General features: G+C 38.7%; 1 protein-coding gene across 1 annotated transcript in view; it reads right to left on the minus strand.

Annotated features, from left to right (window-relative positions):
• The window catches only part of DHX15 (DEAH-box helicase 15), a 48,302-nt gene that overhangs the window by 17,870 nt on the left and 9,643 nt on the right, over window positions 1–20,789 (minus strand). Inside the window, exons 3-6 of the mRNA XM_005142881.3 lie at window positions 15,977–16,170; window positions 14,653–14,812; window positions 14,021–14,239; window positions 3,383–3,550 (exon numbers count right to left, since the gene is read on the minus strand). Of these exons, the coding sequence (XP_005142938.1) occupies window positions 3,383–3,550; window positions 14,021–14,239; window positions 14,653–14,812; window positions 15,977–16,170 (741 nt within the window). The remainder of the gene's footprint in view (window positions 1–3,382; window positions 3,551–14,020; window positions 14,240–14,652; window positions 14,813–15,976; window positions 16,171–20,789) is intronic.

Below are 20,789 nucleotides of genomic sequence, written 5' to 3' on the forward strand. Positions count from 1 at the left end.
AAACATACTTAAGGTTACATTCTAAAACTCCTGTAAACTTTCTGAAGTCTTGCAAAAATTAAAGGTGATATCCAAGTTCTGAGTCTTGATTTGTCAACATTTAAATTCTGTGTTGACATGCAGTGTCTATAGATATCACTGGCTCTCATGTCAATAGGAACCCCATTAAAATCACGATACCAGCAATTTTAACCAGCTACCCCAGTAAAGACCCAAAATCCATTCAGCACTTCATGAATACTACTTGCATTTCACCTCTTAATGCTCTTCAGAGCACTATGTCATCATCGTTTTCTGTTCTGAAAATCAAATATGAGACGCCCCTAACAGTTCACAATCACAAAGAAGCCAGTGGCTGGACTAGACTGATAATCCTGCTGATTTCTCTTCCTCCTCATCACTTTGCAAGCCTGTTTTTTGTTACTCACAGCTTGTCTCTTGCCTAAGTAGGCTTCAGGTCTTAAGCTTGCCCAGATGCTACTATATATTGAAAGCAACACTTCAGTAGAAAATGAAAACTGAAATTAAGCTGGAATTATGGTATTCCACCTACTTAGAACTCACCAAACAAAACCTAAGCACTGACACAAAAGCACAATGTATTTCCATTTTAAAAAAATTGCAAGAGATGCATGTTGCATCTCCCATGTTGCAAGGCCAGGCAAGTCACATTCAGCTTGTTGCTAAGAGTGTAACTTGTATAAAAAGGCTCAGCTTTCTCCAGACCTACTAATCTACAACCACCCATATCCAGACTCTTCAAACACCAGTTCCTGAGCAGCATCAAAAGATTTTAGGCCTGCCTTTAGTCACCAGTTTCTGTTAGAACATTTCAATATCAGTAACTCAGTACTACTAATATGCTTCATGCACAAAGGTCCAGCCATTTCACTTGTTCTTGAATCACACAGAACTTTCCAGAGGCAGAAGGAAAAGCAGTTATTCATACAGCAACTGTCATATGTACAGATCTCGACTGTTAACATCACTGTACTTGAAAACCATAATTAACCAGTGAAAAACCACAAGAAACAATTAAGGAAATTCTGACACATCTTACAAGCCCAAATCTAAGTACAAAGCCACCTGGAAATCAAACAAATTAAACTAACACTATGTAAAATAATAAATTGCAGCTAATAAGCTTTTAAGTGCAGGTTTGCAATTACTGAAATGCTTACGTTGAAAATGCTTTGAGTATCAGATTAACAGTTCACTAAACCAAAGAGCTTTGGAGAGTCAATCAAGTTACTTCAAATATTAAAATATATATAGTACCTATATAGCATGTGTATCAACCAGTAATGCTTAAGACCCCTGAAACAAACTAAAATGCAGCTTAAAAAGAAGGGCTAACATAGGAGAAGGGAGTAGAAAAGCTCCTTGTTAGGTAAGTCATCTTCATCTTCCTCCACAGTATAAATACTCTGATTAGCCATAACTAGTTAAAAGCATTTTTTTAACCTTACCATTACTTTTAAGTTTTCTTGCAATGGTAACTGATCTTAATAGCACACCTAAGACGAAAGAAGTGCTAAGTTACCAGACTATACAAGTAGTAGCTGTTACCATCACTACTACTGCAAGATGCCACACAACTTCCAGCATCCTTCTTTTCTTTCACAAAGTTAAAGCTCAGGAGATACTGATGCAGCAAGCACTTCACTTTTTATGACCATTAGAGCTTTGAAATGATTCAGACCTCCTACTACCTTGCTCTCTCCTCAGCAGTGCTAAACTAGGTTCAACGACTGCAGGAGACTGCAAAAGCAGACATCTTCTAAGACAGTGGAGGCACAGCAGCATAGTCCTACTTTAAATACCTCAATCACTAAGACAAATAAAACAACATTTAAACAAATTTACATGCTTTCACTCCTTGCCAGTGTTTGTTAAGAAGGTAAGAAACAACACAAAAGAATATTTTAGCCACACAGCAGGCAAAGAGGAAAAGTGGTAACAAACACCAACACATACCACAAACCAACAAAAAAACCACCACAAAACCCCAAACACACACTCAAACAAATGAAATCCACTGGTTTCATAGGTCTGAATTGTATTACTGCTTATGTATTTTGTGCCTGCTTTTGCCTACAGTTAATACCATTCCAGCATGGCAATTTTTCTTGTAGTGAAATAGCTACACAGAGAGTGTCTTCCCCTTAAGACACTAGTACTGGCTTTGTCAGTTCAACATAATGAAAGTTACATACTGCATCTGTTATCCTCTTATCAGGAAAACCAGGAACTGCCTATTTTGAAGTGTGCAGTTTTAAACATAAATAAAAATGTAATGAAATACACAGAGCTATCCCTTGTTCACCAATGACAAGCAATTGCATTCATTTAAGTCATTTGCTAATATAATCTTCTCGCAGCATTAGTTTCATGACTTCAGACTGAATGCTTTCTGCAATCAACTTCAATAGGGAAAAGAATCATTCAGTAAATTTAAGTGATTTATTCTTCCAGAACTCTAGAAAGTTAACGCTAGTATTCTACATGCACTGTACTGCACAAAAAAAAAAAGCAAATAATCAAGGAACAAGCTCTGCATAGAATAATGCTGTTTCATACAGCATTAGTGCTGTTAATGCCGTTTCATACAGCATCTAACCTGGATAAGCTCTATCCAGACTCCTTTCTAATGCTCAGTTTTAGAGAAATAACCAGTTTCTAACCTTTTTATGTGACCATCCAAGAACTGAACTCAATTTTATGAAGAGCATTCACTAGCTCCACGTCAAGTTTCAGTTTCTCAGTCCATTTTGCACAATGGAAGAACCTAAATTCCTCGCTTACTGATACAAAAAAGTATCTGATTTCAGTGTACTTTTTTTAATTTGCACATTCTCATAAACCCTGAGACACAGAATAACCTGCCTGGTAACATCCCTTAAAGAGAGAGTCCACTTTGTGCTGGGTATTTTCTGTTTGCTTGTTTTTAAACAGACCACCACCACACTCACAAAAAGCCACCCAAACAAAACAAAATCCCAAAACGAAACTAATGTCTCAATAATTCCTTAGGGGAAAAAAAATCCAACCCCTTCATGTAATTTTCACATGGTTATCAAGTTCAATACTGAACCTGATTTATCATATTTCTCCTAAAAAAGGTAAGTATCACTCCCAAACAGTTACTAGATTATTCATGCCTTAGAGGTGGAAGCCATAATACTGAATTGCATTGAGAAGCAAACAAAATTTTAATTCAATGTTATCTGGACATTTTAACATGGACTGTCTAGGCTTCGTCAAAAAACACTTCTACTTGTTGCTATCCAAATACATTTAAAACAGCTAAACCTCCTATGTAACTGCCCACACAAGTGTGAGTACCTAATACTGCGCAGCATACTGAAACAGTACTATTTACCTTTCTTCCTATTGCTCCATTTTGTTTTTTTGGTGGGGGAGGTTCAAAAATCCTTTGCTGCTGCTGTGGAGGAAGGGTGGAATACAATGGAATGATTTTGATGTCACCAACTTCAGGGCCTAAATCATCGATTTCACGTTTTATTCTTTTGCAAGCTTCATCAATCTCCTGTAAACCAAAAATATGGGTTAGAGAACTCCATTAAAAAGGCAGCACATTCTCGGAGTGACTTATGACAATCATCTGACTTTTGCATCCTGAAGAACAATTACAGTAACTTCTACTTATAAACATAAAACTTAATATTAACCAAAAAACTAAAAACAATCAAGGTGCTTTCTGCATTTTCAATTGAATTTCCACAGTACTTCAGCATGCTTCAGCTTCTACACTCTAATGAGCACCCTAATTTGCATTCAACATCCTTTCTCTTTTTAGCCATGTCTCCTAATTAATTCTGTACAAATTGCACTAAAATCGAAATCTCTCACCCTGGAATATGAAACCACACTCGTGACCTTTTCAATTTCCACAATCTAAAAAGAAATTGATGTGCAAGATATTTAAAATAAGCCAATTAAGCTTTAATGTCACGTAACACTAATGCAATTATATGGAAGATTTGATTCATTGTACCTAATGAGAACAAACACCTTTACAGTATAAACATAGATGCTCAAAACTGAACCTCTGAATCCAGTGTTTCAGATCTTACTTCAAAACTAATTGAAATCCCATTTATGCTTAAGGAAGTGAAATACTCTGAAGAGGATAAAGATTCTTCATGCCTTTTTTCTTACTTCAAGATTTTCTACACTATTTGCTGGCCTACCATACAAGAAAGTTCACCACAACTCACTTGTTTGTAATTCCATTTCATTAGAAAACAGCTATATTTAAGTCAGCTAGGTGACCTGTAGTTATTACAACATTTAATGAAAATTAAAGTGAACAGGAACTTAGGTGAACGAATAGCACAATTCATTAACTTCAACTTGAAAATTACAACAGAGCCTGCACTGCTATAACTAAAAGGCATGCTTACCAACTACTGATATTCCAGCTGAACCACTGATGGGAGAATGAAGTCACCATAACAAGTAGCAACAGCAGACAAAAGCAAAAACCAACATACTCCAAGAAAAAGAGACTATACCTCCCTTATCACTTGTAACTTACCAGCCTGAATTTGCCCTTAAGCAAATACACAACAGGTTAATGTAAAGGTTTGGTAAAACCGCTACTTTAAAATGTAACTAGAAAAGCAAAAGCGTATTCCTTTTTAGAAACCTGGAAGAAATCTAGGCCTTTTTAATTTATTCTTAAGAGACTTGTAAGTTTTCAGCACAACTGTAGCGAGTATGTTTTAAAGCACAGACAATGCAATACTCATGTTCTGTATTGATCAGCACATATAATTAATATAAGGATGGCAAAATGAAGGATCTTCGTTTTTGATGTCAAAAAGACCTAGAAGTAAGCCTAATGCTTTCTGGCATTATCTTGCCAATTTGAATGAACTGCAGATATTTACAAAAACTTTTAAACAAAGGTGCCCTTCGCCAGCAAATCCAACAGACCCATCAGAAAATGGCAGGGGCAGACAAAGCACTGAGCTGAAATGCCCACTACTGCTTTATTAACAGAGAATTAATTTCTATACACAGATGTCAGTGTTTGGTGTTCTGCTGATAAAGCCCTTTAAGTTCAGTAACAGCCTGCTAGTGAAAAGGAAAAACCTAACTTCAGCCAAATAGTTGACTAACTGGGCAGCAATACTCCCTCAAATGTACACCCATTTAAAGTCTTGACAAGCTTATATTTGGGCCTGTTAAATATTTACAATATTTTTTTATAATAAACGTTACAATATTTAACAGGCCCAAGATCTAAAATTACATTTAATACTTCAAAAAACCCAAATAACACACAACAAAAACACCCACAAGCCAAATGCTAAAACAAAATTCCAGCACAGACCTTAGTTCAGATCTGAAGGCCAGTACAGTTTCATGGAACCTGAGCAGATTCTGCATAACTGGGGAAGCTCTGATGCTGGACAGTACATCTTCAACAGTACTGACTAGAGACTCCAGGAGAGTTTTATACTTGAGATAGTAAGACACAAGAAAGCAGTGATAAATGAAAGCACTACACTCCTCAGGCCACAGGTGTTCACCACCACCTATCATCATTCCAAGACAATAAAAGCATCGCTCCTCCCTCAAGTTTCCCAAATTTAATTTCAAAATTTCCCTAATCAGGACTCATTAAAATACTTCAACATAGGGACGACAAGTGCATAAAACACCATTACTCTCTGCAGGCTCGCAGTTAACTACAGACGTCCCACCAGAAACTGCTGAAAAAAGGATGCCAGTCACAGAAAACCACTGCCACACATCTACAGACAGTAAAAGAAAATGCTTTAGTACCAAATTGTTTTAATTAAAAAAGAGTGGTTTCCTTTTATTTACCACACTGGTAAAACACTCTACTTGCAACTCTATCCACAGCCACCCCCTAATTCCAGCAGACAACTAGGACTGATATCCCAAAGTACACAACCTAGAAGGAGTATGTGTAGTAAGAACAGTCTGACAATAGTAAGGATTCATTTAAGTATTAAACATTCATTTGTATCACATGGAGATACAAGAGATACACTTGAAGGCACAATCCTAACTTCAAACCTCTGAAGACTGAGCAAATCTAATGCAATAGTCCCCATTTACTCAGGCATGAAAGCTGTTTTTAAAAACCACACACATTTAAACATTTGCACACCACCTACTCCAAATCTATTACAGAAGCCCTTGAAGGGGGATTATTCCATCAACCCACACGTAAGAGGCAGCTTTTCTTCTTGGAGGGAAAATGGGGAAGCTAGAGTGAACTTGCCTTGCATTTATATTTACACCTGAGAACTCCTCAAAGACCCAACTCTTACCCTGTCTACCTGAGACAGCAAACACCAGGGTGCAAGAAACAGGCACAGACACAGGATCAAAGGAGCAAGTCAGACCCCTGCTTGCCCTGCACATTAGCACAAAGACCTGCTTCAGAGTTAATCAAAAAGAAAGCAGGCCTAACATCGAAAAAGTGAAAGGCTTAGGCAATGCTGAAATTACTACCTGAATTTAATCCTAGCTTCTCACAAAATTGAAGACTTCTTGGAAGTATTACTTGAGAAACAGTTCTCAGTAAAACTGCAGTCAATGAACCTGTCCATAAGCGCTCTCATTCTAAAAAGAGCTCATTACCAAAGGGCAAACAGCAAACAGCTCAGGAAGAGGAAAGGTTACATGATAGCAAAAATGCCTATTTATCTCAAGCTGCAAGTGCCACACAGATTCAACATACCTGTATTTCACATCTATTCAGCAGAACTGTCCCAGTCTATTAAGACTTTTTGCTTGATCTAACCAAAATAAATTAACAATATATGTATAGTATCTATAGTTCAGCAGCAACACTATGGAAACTAGGATCAAGTAGCAATTAAGAAGCTCATAGTAGTCTGACTATTATATATTGATGTGGAGTCCTCAACACATATACACAATTCTCCTTGGAAAAGCCCAAGGACAGACAAGAACTAGTGAAAATATTTGTTTTTATGGATATACTGGTGATCAAGAAGGTAATGGGGTGGTGAATATTTTTCAACCAGGAAAAACAAAGTCATCTAAAACACCCAGGTGAGAGCCAGCGATTTGTAGTTTGTACCTGGAGCTAAATAATAGTTCACAAAAGGCAAAAGCAGTAGTAATCAGGAAAATAATTTGATTTAATAATATTGATTAAATTACATGTAAGGTAATTTATATTATAATCCTCCCAAGAAATTGGTGTGATAAGGCTGGTTTTTCACACAGTCCTGAACAGGCTGCTTAGACTTCAAAACAACTGGTAGACAACAGGCAACAGGTGGATTTCATTCAGGAGCTTCAGTATCAGAAAGCAATTCTGAGATATCAAAAGGCTTCAGGATTACAGTGGGAACCCCATGGTGCCACAGACTTCAGGAAGACGGAAGTATACGGGAATCAGCACTTAGCAGTGTCTTGTTTAGAAAACAAAGCAAGAACAGCACACACAATTTCACTCTGATATATTAGGAACAGTAGTGGAGCCATCTGTACTTTGAATCCCTACCCCTCTGATATGTAAAACTAAACCATTTTCTTCTCCTATCACTGTAACAGTGCTAAAGTTTTCTTTTACACCATCATTGCAGGAAGTAAATATAAAGCCTTCCACATTGCTCAAAGGATAGCATGGGAAAGGGAGAGAAAAGGAAGGTCTCCTAAGAAGCTCTTTTCTTTAACCTCACAGAAGTGATCTAGGAAGACATGATGAAAAGCTGTCAAGTATTTGAAAGTAAGAGGGACAGAACTGATAGTTAAGCCAGTGGAAAACTTCAAGACCACTTACAGGACTAATACTAGTAATTGCAACCCCCCCCCATCCTCCTGTATTTATATTAGTAAATACTAGGAAGACTAAAAATGTGAGCAGTACTTAAGTATTACTTTGCAATACTATTTTGTCCTAAAACATTTCACTTTTGAAAGCCTTATCACAGAAAATCTTCTAGGTATGACTTAAGGATGGTCTGTGTCATTTTAATCTAAGAACATGTTGGTTCCTCAGGCTGTGTCAGAACACACAGCAAAGAAAGAGACTCAGAAATAAATTAACTACAAAACAATACCTCACCAGCTGCCTCCAATATGACATCTCCACTGCTTAAGGTTATCATCTTAGTACTCCAATACTTAATATTCCCTAGCTCTGCATCAAAAAGCTAAGGATTTTAATATATCATTAGCAGTTCATCTAAAAGGAGCTGTATAAAATTAACCACAGAAGAGACTACTTTTGCTTATCATGCACATCACATTTTTTCATCTGCTGTCAAAAACAGTCTTAATACACTACTCAAACTGAATGTTCAGTAGAAATTCACTTCCATTTCTTTCCCTGACAGTATTTCTGCTGTAGAGAGGCGCTCATACTGAAAGGTTACTATTAGCAGGAATGAAAATAGAAAAAGATTATAGGAGCACTTGCATATATTATTGAGTTAATGCACCACATCTTTGGGAAGCAAGTTTCTGCTGAACAAATACTGCCAAGCTTCTTACATACAGACTTTTCATTGAATGGTAGTCAAAAAACCCAAACATAAAAAAGCAGGCAGAAAAATCAGCAGCAATTAAGTTCACAGGCTGGAAGAGACCTCAAGGTTCATGCGGTCCAAACTTTCTTGGGAAAAGCCCAGTCTAAACAAGATGGCCCAGCACCCTGTCCAGCTTAAATCTTAAAAGTGTCCAGTACTGGGGAATCCACCACTTCCCTGGGGAGATTATTCCAATGGCTGACTGTTCTCATTGTGAAAAAACTTTCCCCTTGTGTCCAATTTGAATCTCCCCAGGAGTAACTTGCACCCATTACCCTTCTCTTTTCCACGTGACTTCTTGTAAAAAGGGAGTTTCTATCTTCTTTGTAGCCACCTTTTACATACTGGAACACAGTGATAAAGCAATAAAGTTTCCCCCACACATTCTCTTCCCAAGGCTAAGCAAAGCCAGTTCTCTCAGACTTTCCTTGTAAGGCAGGCTTTCCAGTCCTTTGATCATCTTTGCGGGACTAAGTTACTGAGTTAAATTGCTCATGCTGAGCTAACTATTCAATAACCTGAATTTCCTTCCCTTCTGGCTGTGTGCAGGACCCATCCATGTTGCCACAGATGAGGCCTGAAATTAGACTGATACTAAACAACAGTTAGCAATCGACCACAAGTTACCCAGAGCCACCACTGTACTTCAAGTGCTGGCATTCATTATGGTTCACAGGCCAGAGTGGTATATATAGACACCCATTTAACTTGCTCCTTAGGCTCCACTCAATCTTAAGATCTAAACTGTACCTCGTTATCTTTAGGAAAATTGTTTCTACAAAAAGATGGTGAAAAGTGATGTCATTTTAAGCACATTTAATGGAACAATTTCAGGGCTTGGCATGCAAAACAATTCAATGATTTTGTAAACATAGTCCTTGCGAACATTACTTCAAAATCCCTTTCTTCAGTTGACCCCAAGCACTTGCAAAGAATCTCATGAGGTGAGCAAAACTTCAGGACTGCTCCAGTTAGAACATACTTTAAACTCTAGAACAGGAGATAGGGCTTATGTACAGCAGATCAGCTGCTATATTACACACAGACTCCAGATGAGTCAAGTAGACATATCTGTTGAACTCTGAAGGAAACTAATGCCACTGCAATCTTACTTTGTGTAAAATGAGTATGCAGAGGAAAAAAAAAATCTAAATGGATAAATAGAAAGTACTTCCCAAACCAGAAATATCTGGCAGACCCTGTAACCTTTCCCCTTCTCTTTTGGGTTCCTGTAACAAGATGGGCACTGCAAGCCACCTCTGGCTTTGACAACATAAACCTTCCAGAAATTTTGTCTTTCCCCCTTAAAACTGCATGGAACTTCACTAATTTCCCCTTCCCCATCCAGGAATGAAAGCAAAATTACAAACTAAAATGAAGAAACAACAAAAAGAAGAACTGGCCCTAAGAGCTGCAGCATCTCAGAAGATGCTCTCAACACAAGTCCAGAGAAGGAGAACTTTGTGAAATGGTGTCCTTATACAAAAAAAGAGTCATTCATGGAACAAGTCAATACCTGACCATAACTGAGACTGCTCTGTCATCAAGTCAGATTGGAAAATGGTCTTGGCACAGTTCCTATATTAAAAATTCTTTTGGTCTGGTCTATTTGACGTATTTAATATTGATGTCATTTCAAATGAATGAAGAGCAAAAAAACCTGCCTCCCATTAGCAATTGAACAGAATATTAGTACTCTTCTTTCAGTTTATGCTCCCCAACTCAATACTTTCTGTGAGGCTAAACAAGACTTCTGTTCAGTGTAGCCCAGTACACTTACTACCTTAAACTCAATCACTACCACAGACAGTAAAAAGAAGTTGTCCATTCTGAGTTCAATTTCCTCATGAGAAAGTCTCTTTTTTGCAGTCCAAGACTTTAACCTGCTCCACTGTGATGAAAAGTGTGCCTTTAAAATAAATCCTCATTTACAAAACATTCTACTAAAAACTTAAGAAACGTTTTGCAACTCTTTTCTCCCCACAATCAGTTTTACAAAGATCACTTTGAACCCTTCTGGAACATTAACACCAGAAATTCACAACATTATTCACAGTATTTATCTACAGACAAGAGCAACAGTGCTCAACTCTCCAGATGCAGCCTGGGTTCTTCTTCCTAAATGTGTAACAATGCATTTGGCTTTATTAAGAAAAGGGTGGGGGTGGGCAGAAAGCACACTTTGCATTTTTAAGTGCCTAGGTTACTAAGGTATGTAAGATTTATACAGTTTGTGTCATTACTTCTGCCTTCCCCCAAGTTTAATCTGCAAGGACTTCACACCTACTCTCAGATTACTTATCTTAATGGAGTGTGAAATCTAATACTGTTTTAGCAGAACTCCAGCAGACAATAAACCAACCACCTCCAAGATCCACAGGTGAGCCAGTCTTAAGACATTTAAAGTCAAGAGTAATAAATGTGTAGCTAACACAACTAGACTACTGAATTTGTAATTTCAATGACTGAGAACAAGTTTGACAAAACCTACTGTCTAAAAAAAAAGACATGTTGCCTGAAATGTAATTACACTTTTTCCTTGAGAACAGAATTCCTTGTCAGAGTTTCCAATTTTGCCTGTGACTGACCATCAGGGAACCTGGCTTACGGTTTTCCAGTTTATACCTTTATTTTTTAACATTGGCATGAGATATGAACATTATTTCTGTCTTCTAGAATCACCCTTTTATACCAGGGTGGGTCTTCTTGTTTGGGGTTTATTATTCTTTTAAGAAATGAGCTCTCCTCCTCACAGGGACTGTGAGACAAGTCAAAATATTTACTCCTAATAAATGCTGCTTTTAAGACATCCTCTTTTGTTATTAATGGTCTGAAAAGCAGTTCATACAACATAATCATAGACTTTTGCTCCTTTCAGATTCAGGAAGGAAATTTGTATTGAACACTTATTTCTGCACCATTAACAACAATTTTATCTTCATCCAGTAATGGGCTTATACAAATTAAGATTCCTTTAGCTTCCAAATGTGCTTAAAACTTCTTTCCATTTTCAGGCATAACAACACAGAACCTTCCCTAGTATCTCCAGGTTTCATATCAACTCTGTGTCTTAACTAATCTGTATCATTAACTGCTATCCATTTTACTGCCCATATAAAATTACTTCAAGTTCAGTGGGAAACAAAGGCAGTAGCTACTATGGACCCTCATTCTTAGACCACTGCAATTGCTCCTCATCTGAGGCCTCTTTAACCAGTTCACACTTACATGGTTCTGTGACTATCTCCCTTTTATGTAACTTCATTGGCTTTGCAAATGCATCTTTCTGACAAAATCAAATAATGCTGCACCCTATTCATATTGTTTTCCAGAATCCAGAAGAACAAGGTATTTCTGCCCAGAAAAAATCAAATGCAAGACTTGAGCTACTAAACCTACTGAATTCACACCACATAGCAGTACCTACACCATGCTTCCCAGTTCTTGAGATTACAGTAGGTCAGATTCAACAGTAATGCACACATAGCCTGTATTATAAGGCTCAAAGGCCTTAACAGTGGTCAAAAAGTCATGAATATAACACTTCAAAGCTTTTCTACAGAACCTAAACCAGACTTCAATTTCATGCTGACTACCTAAATTTAGCCTAGCTCTAGGCAGAGCCACCCCAGTACCCCGTAACAGTTATCAGCCAGGGATAAGCAGACTGGAGAACAAAAACACAGGATGGTGGCTTACCACTGCAAGTTTTAAGTGATTCAGTAAGACAGTGTAAGGACATAGCTAGATACACTTATGCATAATTACAGCTGTATGTATGAGCATGTATTATGTGTATGATTTATTAAAAAATTATTTATAGTGCATTATGTCCTGTAAATGAGCCCAGTGAAAAAATCAAAGAACCTGTTCATACAAAATGGCAGGGTACCTTGGTAGCACTGGCTGGCACTAAAGCAGCTGGGTCTAGACTCATCTGCCAAACATGAGTGGTGCTCAGAGCTGGTAACATCTGAAGGTGTCTCACATGCTCTCCCCCCACACCCAACTCCCATAACTGTCATCACAAATTATTCAGAGCAATACATGTAGCAAGTATATCATTTATAACTGGTAATCAGAAGGGCAAGTATTTGTTCTTCGTGAAGGGTTAAAGATCAGCCGAATTTAGCATCCGTGTAGGGAAACAGAACCTGGTGAAATTGTGGACAGCAGTGTTCCTTTCTGCTGCTGCTGGTTCATTCACACACATGAAAAAGCTGCCTTCCCCAACTCTAACATGTAAGTGCCAGACTAGTCTGAACTGTAATTTCTAACTAAAACCAAACAGGCCAGTTTCAAAGCCATAATCTTTCAAGTACTTTCCCTACCTGTACTTTAGCTCCCAATAAAAGCCTAAGCAAAGAAGAACAAATGTAAAGGCCAGAGTTATCTGCTTTTACAGTGACAGTTCTTGTTTTGGTATTCTAAGGGAGAAGATGACCTGTCAGAAGACATTTCAATCAATTATCTTTTAAAACTCATCTAAGAGGCAACACATCTTTATGACTAACAAATCTACTCAAGAAGCCTGTGTATCTTTAGCATCACAAGTTATTTGTACCATTTTCCCCCTTGGTATAGTTAAGACTATGTATGCTTAAAGATTCTGAATTATTCCACATCCTTTGACAGGTATTTCTTCAAAGGACGACAGCAAGAAGAACCAGAAATTTATATTTTTTTTGCCTAGCTGCATTCTGTTCCTTACCAAAAATACTGATTTCTGACCAGTTAACCCAGTCAAGTAAACTTTCACACAAGGCTTATGGGTTTTAACCCTCTCCATTTCAGCCTATGAGTAAGGACATTTTAAAGAGTTTCAAAGGACTAAAAAGAACTCAGTTTATTTCAAGCAAAGGTTTTAAGATTTCCAGAAAATTCCCATTTCCTGATGTAGCTTAGCTTAAGTGCTTTTGTACAATCCTCTTGCAAGGCACTGAGTCAATTTCTGAGACTAACTCCCTGTATCTGTGGTACAGGAAGACTACAAACCCAACACCCACAGCTTCTTTTTCATAAGAAAAAAACCCAAACACTTCTATTAAAACTACCACTACCACTGATAGCTAAGGAACAGAACCAAAGTTTTATACTTCAGATATTGTACAATACACATCCAGAAGAGTACGGAACTACACTTTCAGTAAAAACATGTATGCTACCAGGTAGTTCTACCCAGAACTTCTGAGTCCACATAAGCATAAGACTAGGCTTCATACTCTGTTTCCATTTTAAAAGTACATGAGTAAGATGAGAATTTTAACTTTAGAGAGAGCTTGCACAGCATATGCAGGTCACAGATACATACGATTACTAGGGACTTAAAAATGTATGGCAGGTAGAAAACCTCAGGTCATTCAAATTATAAACTACAAATGGAAATCCAAGCATTTCAGTCTACACTAGTCATTAAGAACAGTTTCTGTATGGAATGATGAATGGGTATGTACCTCCTGTCCCGTAAGAAAGAGCAGGAGATCTCCTTCCTCTTCTTCACACATGTGAATCTGGATCACTGTTCGAATGGCAGCCTCAAGGTAGTCCCTTTCTGGTTCTGGAGTATAGAATATCTCCACAGGATGGGTGCGACCCGGGATAGTCAGAAGAGGACAATTATCAAAATAGATCTGAAACTTGCCAGCATCTAAAGTAGCACTCATAACTATAACCTGTAGGTTTGGAGGAAAAAAAAAAAAAAAAGGAAAAAAAAAGTTACTCAAAAAATTTGCAATTTGTGAAATGTTACACATAAAATATGTAAGAGACTAAACTTGACTGTTGACTAATTTAAGCATTCTTTTACCACCTAAACACAGCACCTTTATTTACAACAATCTAAAAAACAATCCTGGTCAAATACAGAAAGATTAAGCTACAGTTCTGTTGTTTCCAGTATTTTCCTCAATACAAACTGCATTAAGAATTTCCTAGTGTTATGTTTCTAATATGGATCATCACTAGACCAAAAAACTTTATCTACTTCAGTTGACTATAAAAAACAGCTAACGGTAAGCACACAGATCCCTTATTTGGTATGCCTGCAGCTAGAAAGGGGATGCTGCTGGGCTTAATTATTACTGACCTTCAAATCAGATCTTTGTCTTACAACCTCCTTCAAGACTCCCATCAAAATATCAGTAGCCAGTGTTCTCTCATGGGCCTCGTCAAGAATTATAACACCATAGCGCTCCAGCAAAGGATCATTCATTGCTTCACGAAGTAACATCCCATCAGTCATATATCTGAACACAAACACAACCAATTTTTACACAGATTTTATTGACTGACATCTGTTACAGAATCCTCTTCTGTACTGTTAACTACATTGCTTTAACTAAGCTTTCAATCAGCTTTTTTAAAAATACAAATGCCACTAAACTATATCCAATAATTTAACAAGCTCATTTCCAGCTTTCACATAGACTACTGCGAAGTATAAGTGAGATCTGGAAGCAGGGGGGAGAAGTTTATTAGAAGAAAAAGGAGGGGCACCAACAAGATTTAGCAACATTTATAACTGGTCTGTAGACGTTTACTGCCAGGCTTCTAAGCCTACAAATCAGAGAGAGAAAAATAAAGGGAAAACCACACTCCAAAATCCTAGAAATACTATTTCTGCAATTGTTGTCCCTTTTCTGTTTGCAGATCATCAGTTCACTTTATGTTTTCCACCAATTTTATTTTTTTATTTTTCTTTTTACATACTGACTTTTATTCCAGCCTTCAACAACTTATATGAGCTAAAGATTCCTTTTGACAGAGAAGCACTATTCCTTGAACCACAGTATGTGGAATCCCTTTTAACTGTGCATTCTGAATGTCATATGCAAATGACACATCAACAGGTGTACTTCCACCCACACAGCAGAGGAATCTACAAACAACCGACAACTAAAACACTATGGATTGTGTATTCCTAAGGAAGGTATAGGACAGTTTTGAAAACTCCGTGGTAGTGCTACTTGCTAAAGCAAGCTACTGAATTTCACCAGAATTACCCCAAATATGAAGATATCAAAGAAAGCTCAACTGAATGTGTTAACATGGAAAAAACCTCAATGCTGAAGGGCTTTATTCTAATAGCATGTTGATCACAGAAATACTTCTTCAGATCATCCTCTTCTTTACGGATCACCTAAAACTAATTTCCATACGGTGCAGTAATCTCTTTATGAGGAATGATGTCTTTTCAGTTCTACGCAAGACACATACCTCAGGTTTCTCTCAGTTCATGATGTGTCTCCTATCCCCTCTCCACTCACAGAAAGTGCCTATGCATATATTCACCCCCCTCCTCATTACTACTTCTATAACACTTTGCTCACACCCTTCAATGCCCTCTAATTCCACCCCACACCCCCCAAGTACACTGTATTATACCTTTACCTGACAGTTGCCATACTTACTTAAGAATGGTTTTTGCACTACTGCAGTCTTCAAATCGAATAGAGTAACCAACCTCCTGGCCCAGCATGACATCCATCTCATCAGCAACCCGCTGCGCCACACTCATTGCAGCTACCCTCCTAGGCTGGGTACATGCCACTCCCCTCTTTGGTCCAGGTAATGAGCGCATGTAGTCAACACACCATTGAGGGATCTGTTAAGAATAAAATTCAGTTTTAAAAACCACTTTAAATGACCAGATGTAATCTATAAACTTTGTACTGTGAAGTTAGTTATAACTTCACTAAGATGCCAACTGCATACACAAAAAATACCCAAGGCTTGAGACACAGGCTAATTAGTTGGATCCAGTGCCACTAAACAATGCACACTCACATTAAGCATGTACCTATCTTTGAAGTCATTAAGGAAATACACAGGTTCACAATAAGTTTAAGCACTGTTAGATCAGTATTCATTCAGATACAACACACTCCAAAGTAACCAAAACTGAAGTTAACACTCAAAATCAAGATCCGTAGCACAGTTCATTAAGTTTTGCAGTAAACAAATTATATTTTGTGGCTTTAAAAAACAATTCCTATTCATACATTAAGCAAAAAGAAGTTTTAGTGATATAAAAAAAAATTACACAGGAATTACAGCAAATAAAATTAATTTACATTTATGATCATTCAATTATTGTTCTTTTAAAATTCTGTCAACCAGATATGAAACCCCTGTGCTTTCCTTCCTGTGTTGACGCTCATTTGTCAGTCAGCGGTTTTATGCTCTTGTTAGGAATCTGAAAACAGCAAGAGTCATCCAAAATAAGAAGCTTTAGTCATAAGAATTTCTAAGGTCAGTAACAGTTTGATGAAAATAAAGAGTATTTTTAACATGTTATCAGTACAACATTTTATGAGGAGACATCTCCAGGCACCACTAGTTCCAAGTCTACAGACTGAAAAATCCACTCCTCCTCAGTAATCACTTTTTAAATATTCTTAAAAGTTCACATATGCACAGGGAAAAAAAAAAACCACCTGTATGTATTGCAGTGATGAGGAATAACGGGAAAACCTGTGCAATTTAAACCAGAGAAAGTTTTCTTCTAGAATACCATACTTCCACAGCAAAATGGACATAAGTGAACACCAAAACATACTCACAAGCAGACAACTGTAAACTAATGAAAAACTAATTTTTTGTAAATGAAGAACACACTTTCATTATAAATTAATAAAAAAAGCAAGCATAGACTACCAAAGTATGGCAAGAGACTACCAGACTGCTGACAAGAACTCAGGTTTCTGAAAACCCTATCCTTCCTAAAAGGAAGTTCTTGAACACTGATAGCAGGAACCTGAAACCCTATCCTGTAACATACACACACTCATCTAATAGGCTACTAAAGGAAGTAATCTGCTTCCCAAGTCCCTAACAAAAACTCAACTCTAACCATGTCAGGTGAAGCATCTGGACTTTAAGCAGAGCAATTCCTGAAATACTTTCAAACAGCAGGTCTGTTAGTGAAAGCAGCATGAAATAAATGTAATTTAGAAGTGGTTTTCCCATTAACAGCAAAATGTACAGCACTGGTGTCAAAATGCCTACATAGACTTCAATGTGTTAAGCCAATTTAGATGACCACCACAATGCTTCTTGTGTACAATATAAACACCAGGAAAGAGGCACGTGCCATACATTTTCTACGTAAGTCATGACTGGGAATATCCTAACACTTCTTACCATCTGGTTCTTACAAAACTGAACAAAGCTAACCTCGACTGACACCAAAAACCTACAAATCATAAAATCAAATATATTGAAAAAGACCTTTAAGATCATCAAGTCCAACCCAATCTGTCAAGGCTACCACTAACCCATGGCACTGAGGGCTTCATCTACACAGTGTGTGAACACTTTCAGGGACAGTGACTCCAGCACTGCCCTGGGCAGCCTGTTCCAATGCCTGAGCACCCTCTGGGGAAGGAATTGTTCCTCATTTCATCTAAACCTCCCCAGTGCACCTTGAGGCCATTTCCTCTTGTCCTGTCCCTTTTTCCTTGAGAGCAGAGACCAGCCCCCTCCTGGCTCTGTCCTCCTGTCAGGCAATTGTAGGAAGCAATAAGGTCCACCCTGAGCCTTCTCCAGACTAAACCCCCTCAGGTCCCTCAGCCGTTCCCTGTAACACTTGTGCTCCAGGCCCTGCATCAGCTCCATTGCCCTTCTCTGGCCCTGCTCCAGCACCTCAATGTCTCTCTTGTTGTGAGAGGCCCAGAGCTGAACACAGGATTCGAGGTGTGGCCTCACCAGCGCCCAGTGCAGGGGGACAATCACTGCTGTGGCCCTGCTGCCGATACAGGCCAGGATGCTGGTGGCTTCTTGGCTGCCTGGGCACTAGCAGCTCAGGTCCAGCTCCATCACTACCCCCAGCTCCTTTCCCATGAGCAGTTTCCAGCCACTCTTCCCCAAGCCTAGAGCATTGCAGGGGGTTTCTGTGGCACAAGTGCAGGACCCAGGACTTTACCTTGCTGAACCTCATACCACTGGCCATAGCCCATGGATCCAGCCTGTCCAGATCCCTCTGCAGAGCTTCCTACCCTCCAGCAGATCAACACTCCCACCCAACTTGGTGTCATCTGCAAATTTACAACCCTAGTATGGAGCAGTATGGACCACTATGCACCAGTACAGACTAATATAGGCCACTATAGCCCCAGATACTCCTGGGGTTTCAATATCCCAGTGCTCTGTCCCTGCCACAGGTCTTCCCACTTGCAGCCATGCTCAACTCCCAATCCCTCCCAGTGCTCCCACTACCTGATGCAGGTGCTCTCAGTCCCTCTCAGTCCTTCCCACTCTCTCCCTGTGCTCCCAAGTCCCTGTTGCAGGTGCTCCTGCTCATTTCCCACCAAACCTCCTGCCTGGTGGTCTTTTGGGGGAAGACCCCAAATCTGGCACTCCCCCACTCTGGGGCTGCCCCCCAGCTCCCTGATACTCGGGAGGGGGGTGGGGGTTTAGGCAACAAGAAGTATTTTGGGTCTGGTGGCTTTGAGGGGGGAGCAGCTCCTTCAGCCCTAGCAACCATTCAAGAGGGTTCACCCTCTTCCCCTCCACTCACTTTCAGGGGGTCCCATGACCTCTCTGAGGGTGACCACACTTTTTGGGTGACTCCATTTATATACAAGGTAACCCCTACTTAATGGGGTGTCCCTCAGTTTTCACTAAACCCCCAGCTTTCCTCTAAAAAAAGCCAATTTTATCAATATCAAAATAATGAGAAATAGCTTTAATTAGCACCCTTTAACCTCAAGGACTTGTTCAACTGGGAGATTTTCAAATATAGCCTCCATGAACATGAGAAGTTATGGACTACACATACAAAGGCCTCTAAGTTCAAAGATAAATGAACTGAGGGCTGTTAAGAGTATTCGAAAGCTAAAGGAAAGTCATGTTTTCACAGGGATGCAGGGCAAGAGAAGGAAGAGCACTGCCCTTGTGGCTTTTCTGAGCTACTTCAATTTATTGAAAGCTTTCTCTGTTAAAAACTATATGGTAAAATTCCCAAAATTTTCACTAGTAGAAAAGGCATCAGACTTTTACCTGTATAAATTCTCTTGTGGTCTGCAAGAACAGCATATTGAGCAATACTCAGAACAACCTTGCTTCTGAATTTCACCTGCCAAGAAAACCTGCTGACAAGCAAACATCCTACCCTTTACAGTTAGGGCTCTCATGTAAAAGCAAATGCTATTCTACTATTCCATCTACAAAAGAAATTTGAACTTTGTACCAGCACCACATATGATCCCACATTTAAAAGGGAGTACATGCTGCAATTATAGCAAGTACTTAATATCTTTCTAAAAGAATCCAGCACACCCATCCCACCACTGAGCATATTCGGAGATCAGTATCTGCAGTGGCTTGTTTTCTTTCAATGAAGACTTGAAAATGAATGGCCTTGGCTTCCAACATCCTTCTTCATTACTTCAGATTTAAGTCTATGTCAAAGAAGACCCTTTTCAAAGTTTCCTCTCCTGTTACTTCCATTCTCAAAACCAGGCACTCCCAAACCTGGATGCTCTACAAGACTAAAGGGAAAACGTGCATGGAATAACCAGGGAAGGGACTTGACAGGCCACTGCTGAATTTCAAAAAGACTACTACTGTAGAGACTTCAATTTACCACCACTTACCACAGGGAAGATGATTTTGGAAGAACAATTCATTATGTATTTCAGATAATGCCCACTTTATACCAGTAAGAGAAAGCCTAAGTAAGTAGTTAATGTACACCTTCAGTTTGAACACTAAAAGGTTTCTTAATCACAGGTAATTAATAATCTTGGTCTGATCAGTGTATATAAGGAGAAAACACCATCCCCACTGGTTTTAACACAGCACAAAAAAAAATGTGACACTGTCACCTGCAAAACAAGGTTTTCGCTAAGTGGCAGCAGGATCATTTTCAGCTCTGTTCCTGCAGAGAACACTCTCAATTGTTTCAAAACATATCTGCAATCTCAGAAAGAGAATTCAGAGGAAGCAGTGAAGCTTCCAAGACAGCTTATGTGCTAAATTCCATTTTTATGAAAGATACCTTATTTTCTGAAAAAGCCTTCAGAAACTTAAGTGGTAAAGTAGTAGAACAACAGAGGAGAAGATTTATGCCTGTGGAAGTTTAAGGAGACATTAAGCGCACACCTTTCAGATCTTCAATATCTCAGATCATGAAAAAAGAAATATTGCTTTCAAATAGATAAGCATCAACTTTTTTCCATGAACATTCAGAATTCTCCCTTCCAAGTAACTACATAATCAAGC

Source organism: Melopsittacus undulatus, chromosome 7 (assembly GCF_012275295.1).
Source record: "Melopsittacus undulatus isolate bMelUnd1 chromosome 7, bMelUnd1.mat.Z, whole genome shotgun sequence".
Classification (NCBI taxonomy): domain Eukaryota; kingdom Metazoa; phylum Chordata; class Aves; order Psittaciformes; family Psittaculidae; genus Melopsittacus; species Melopsittacus undulatus.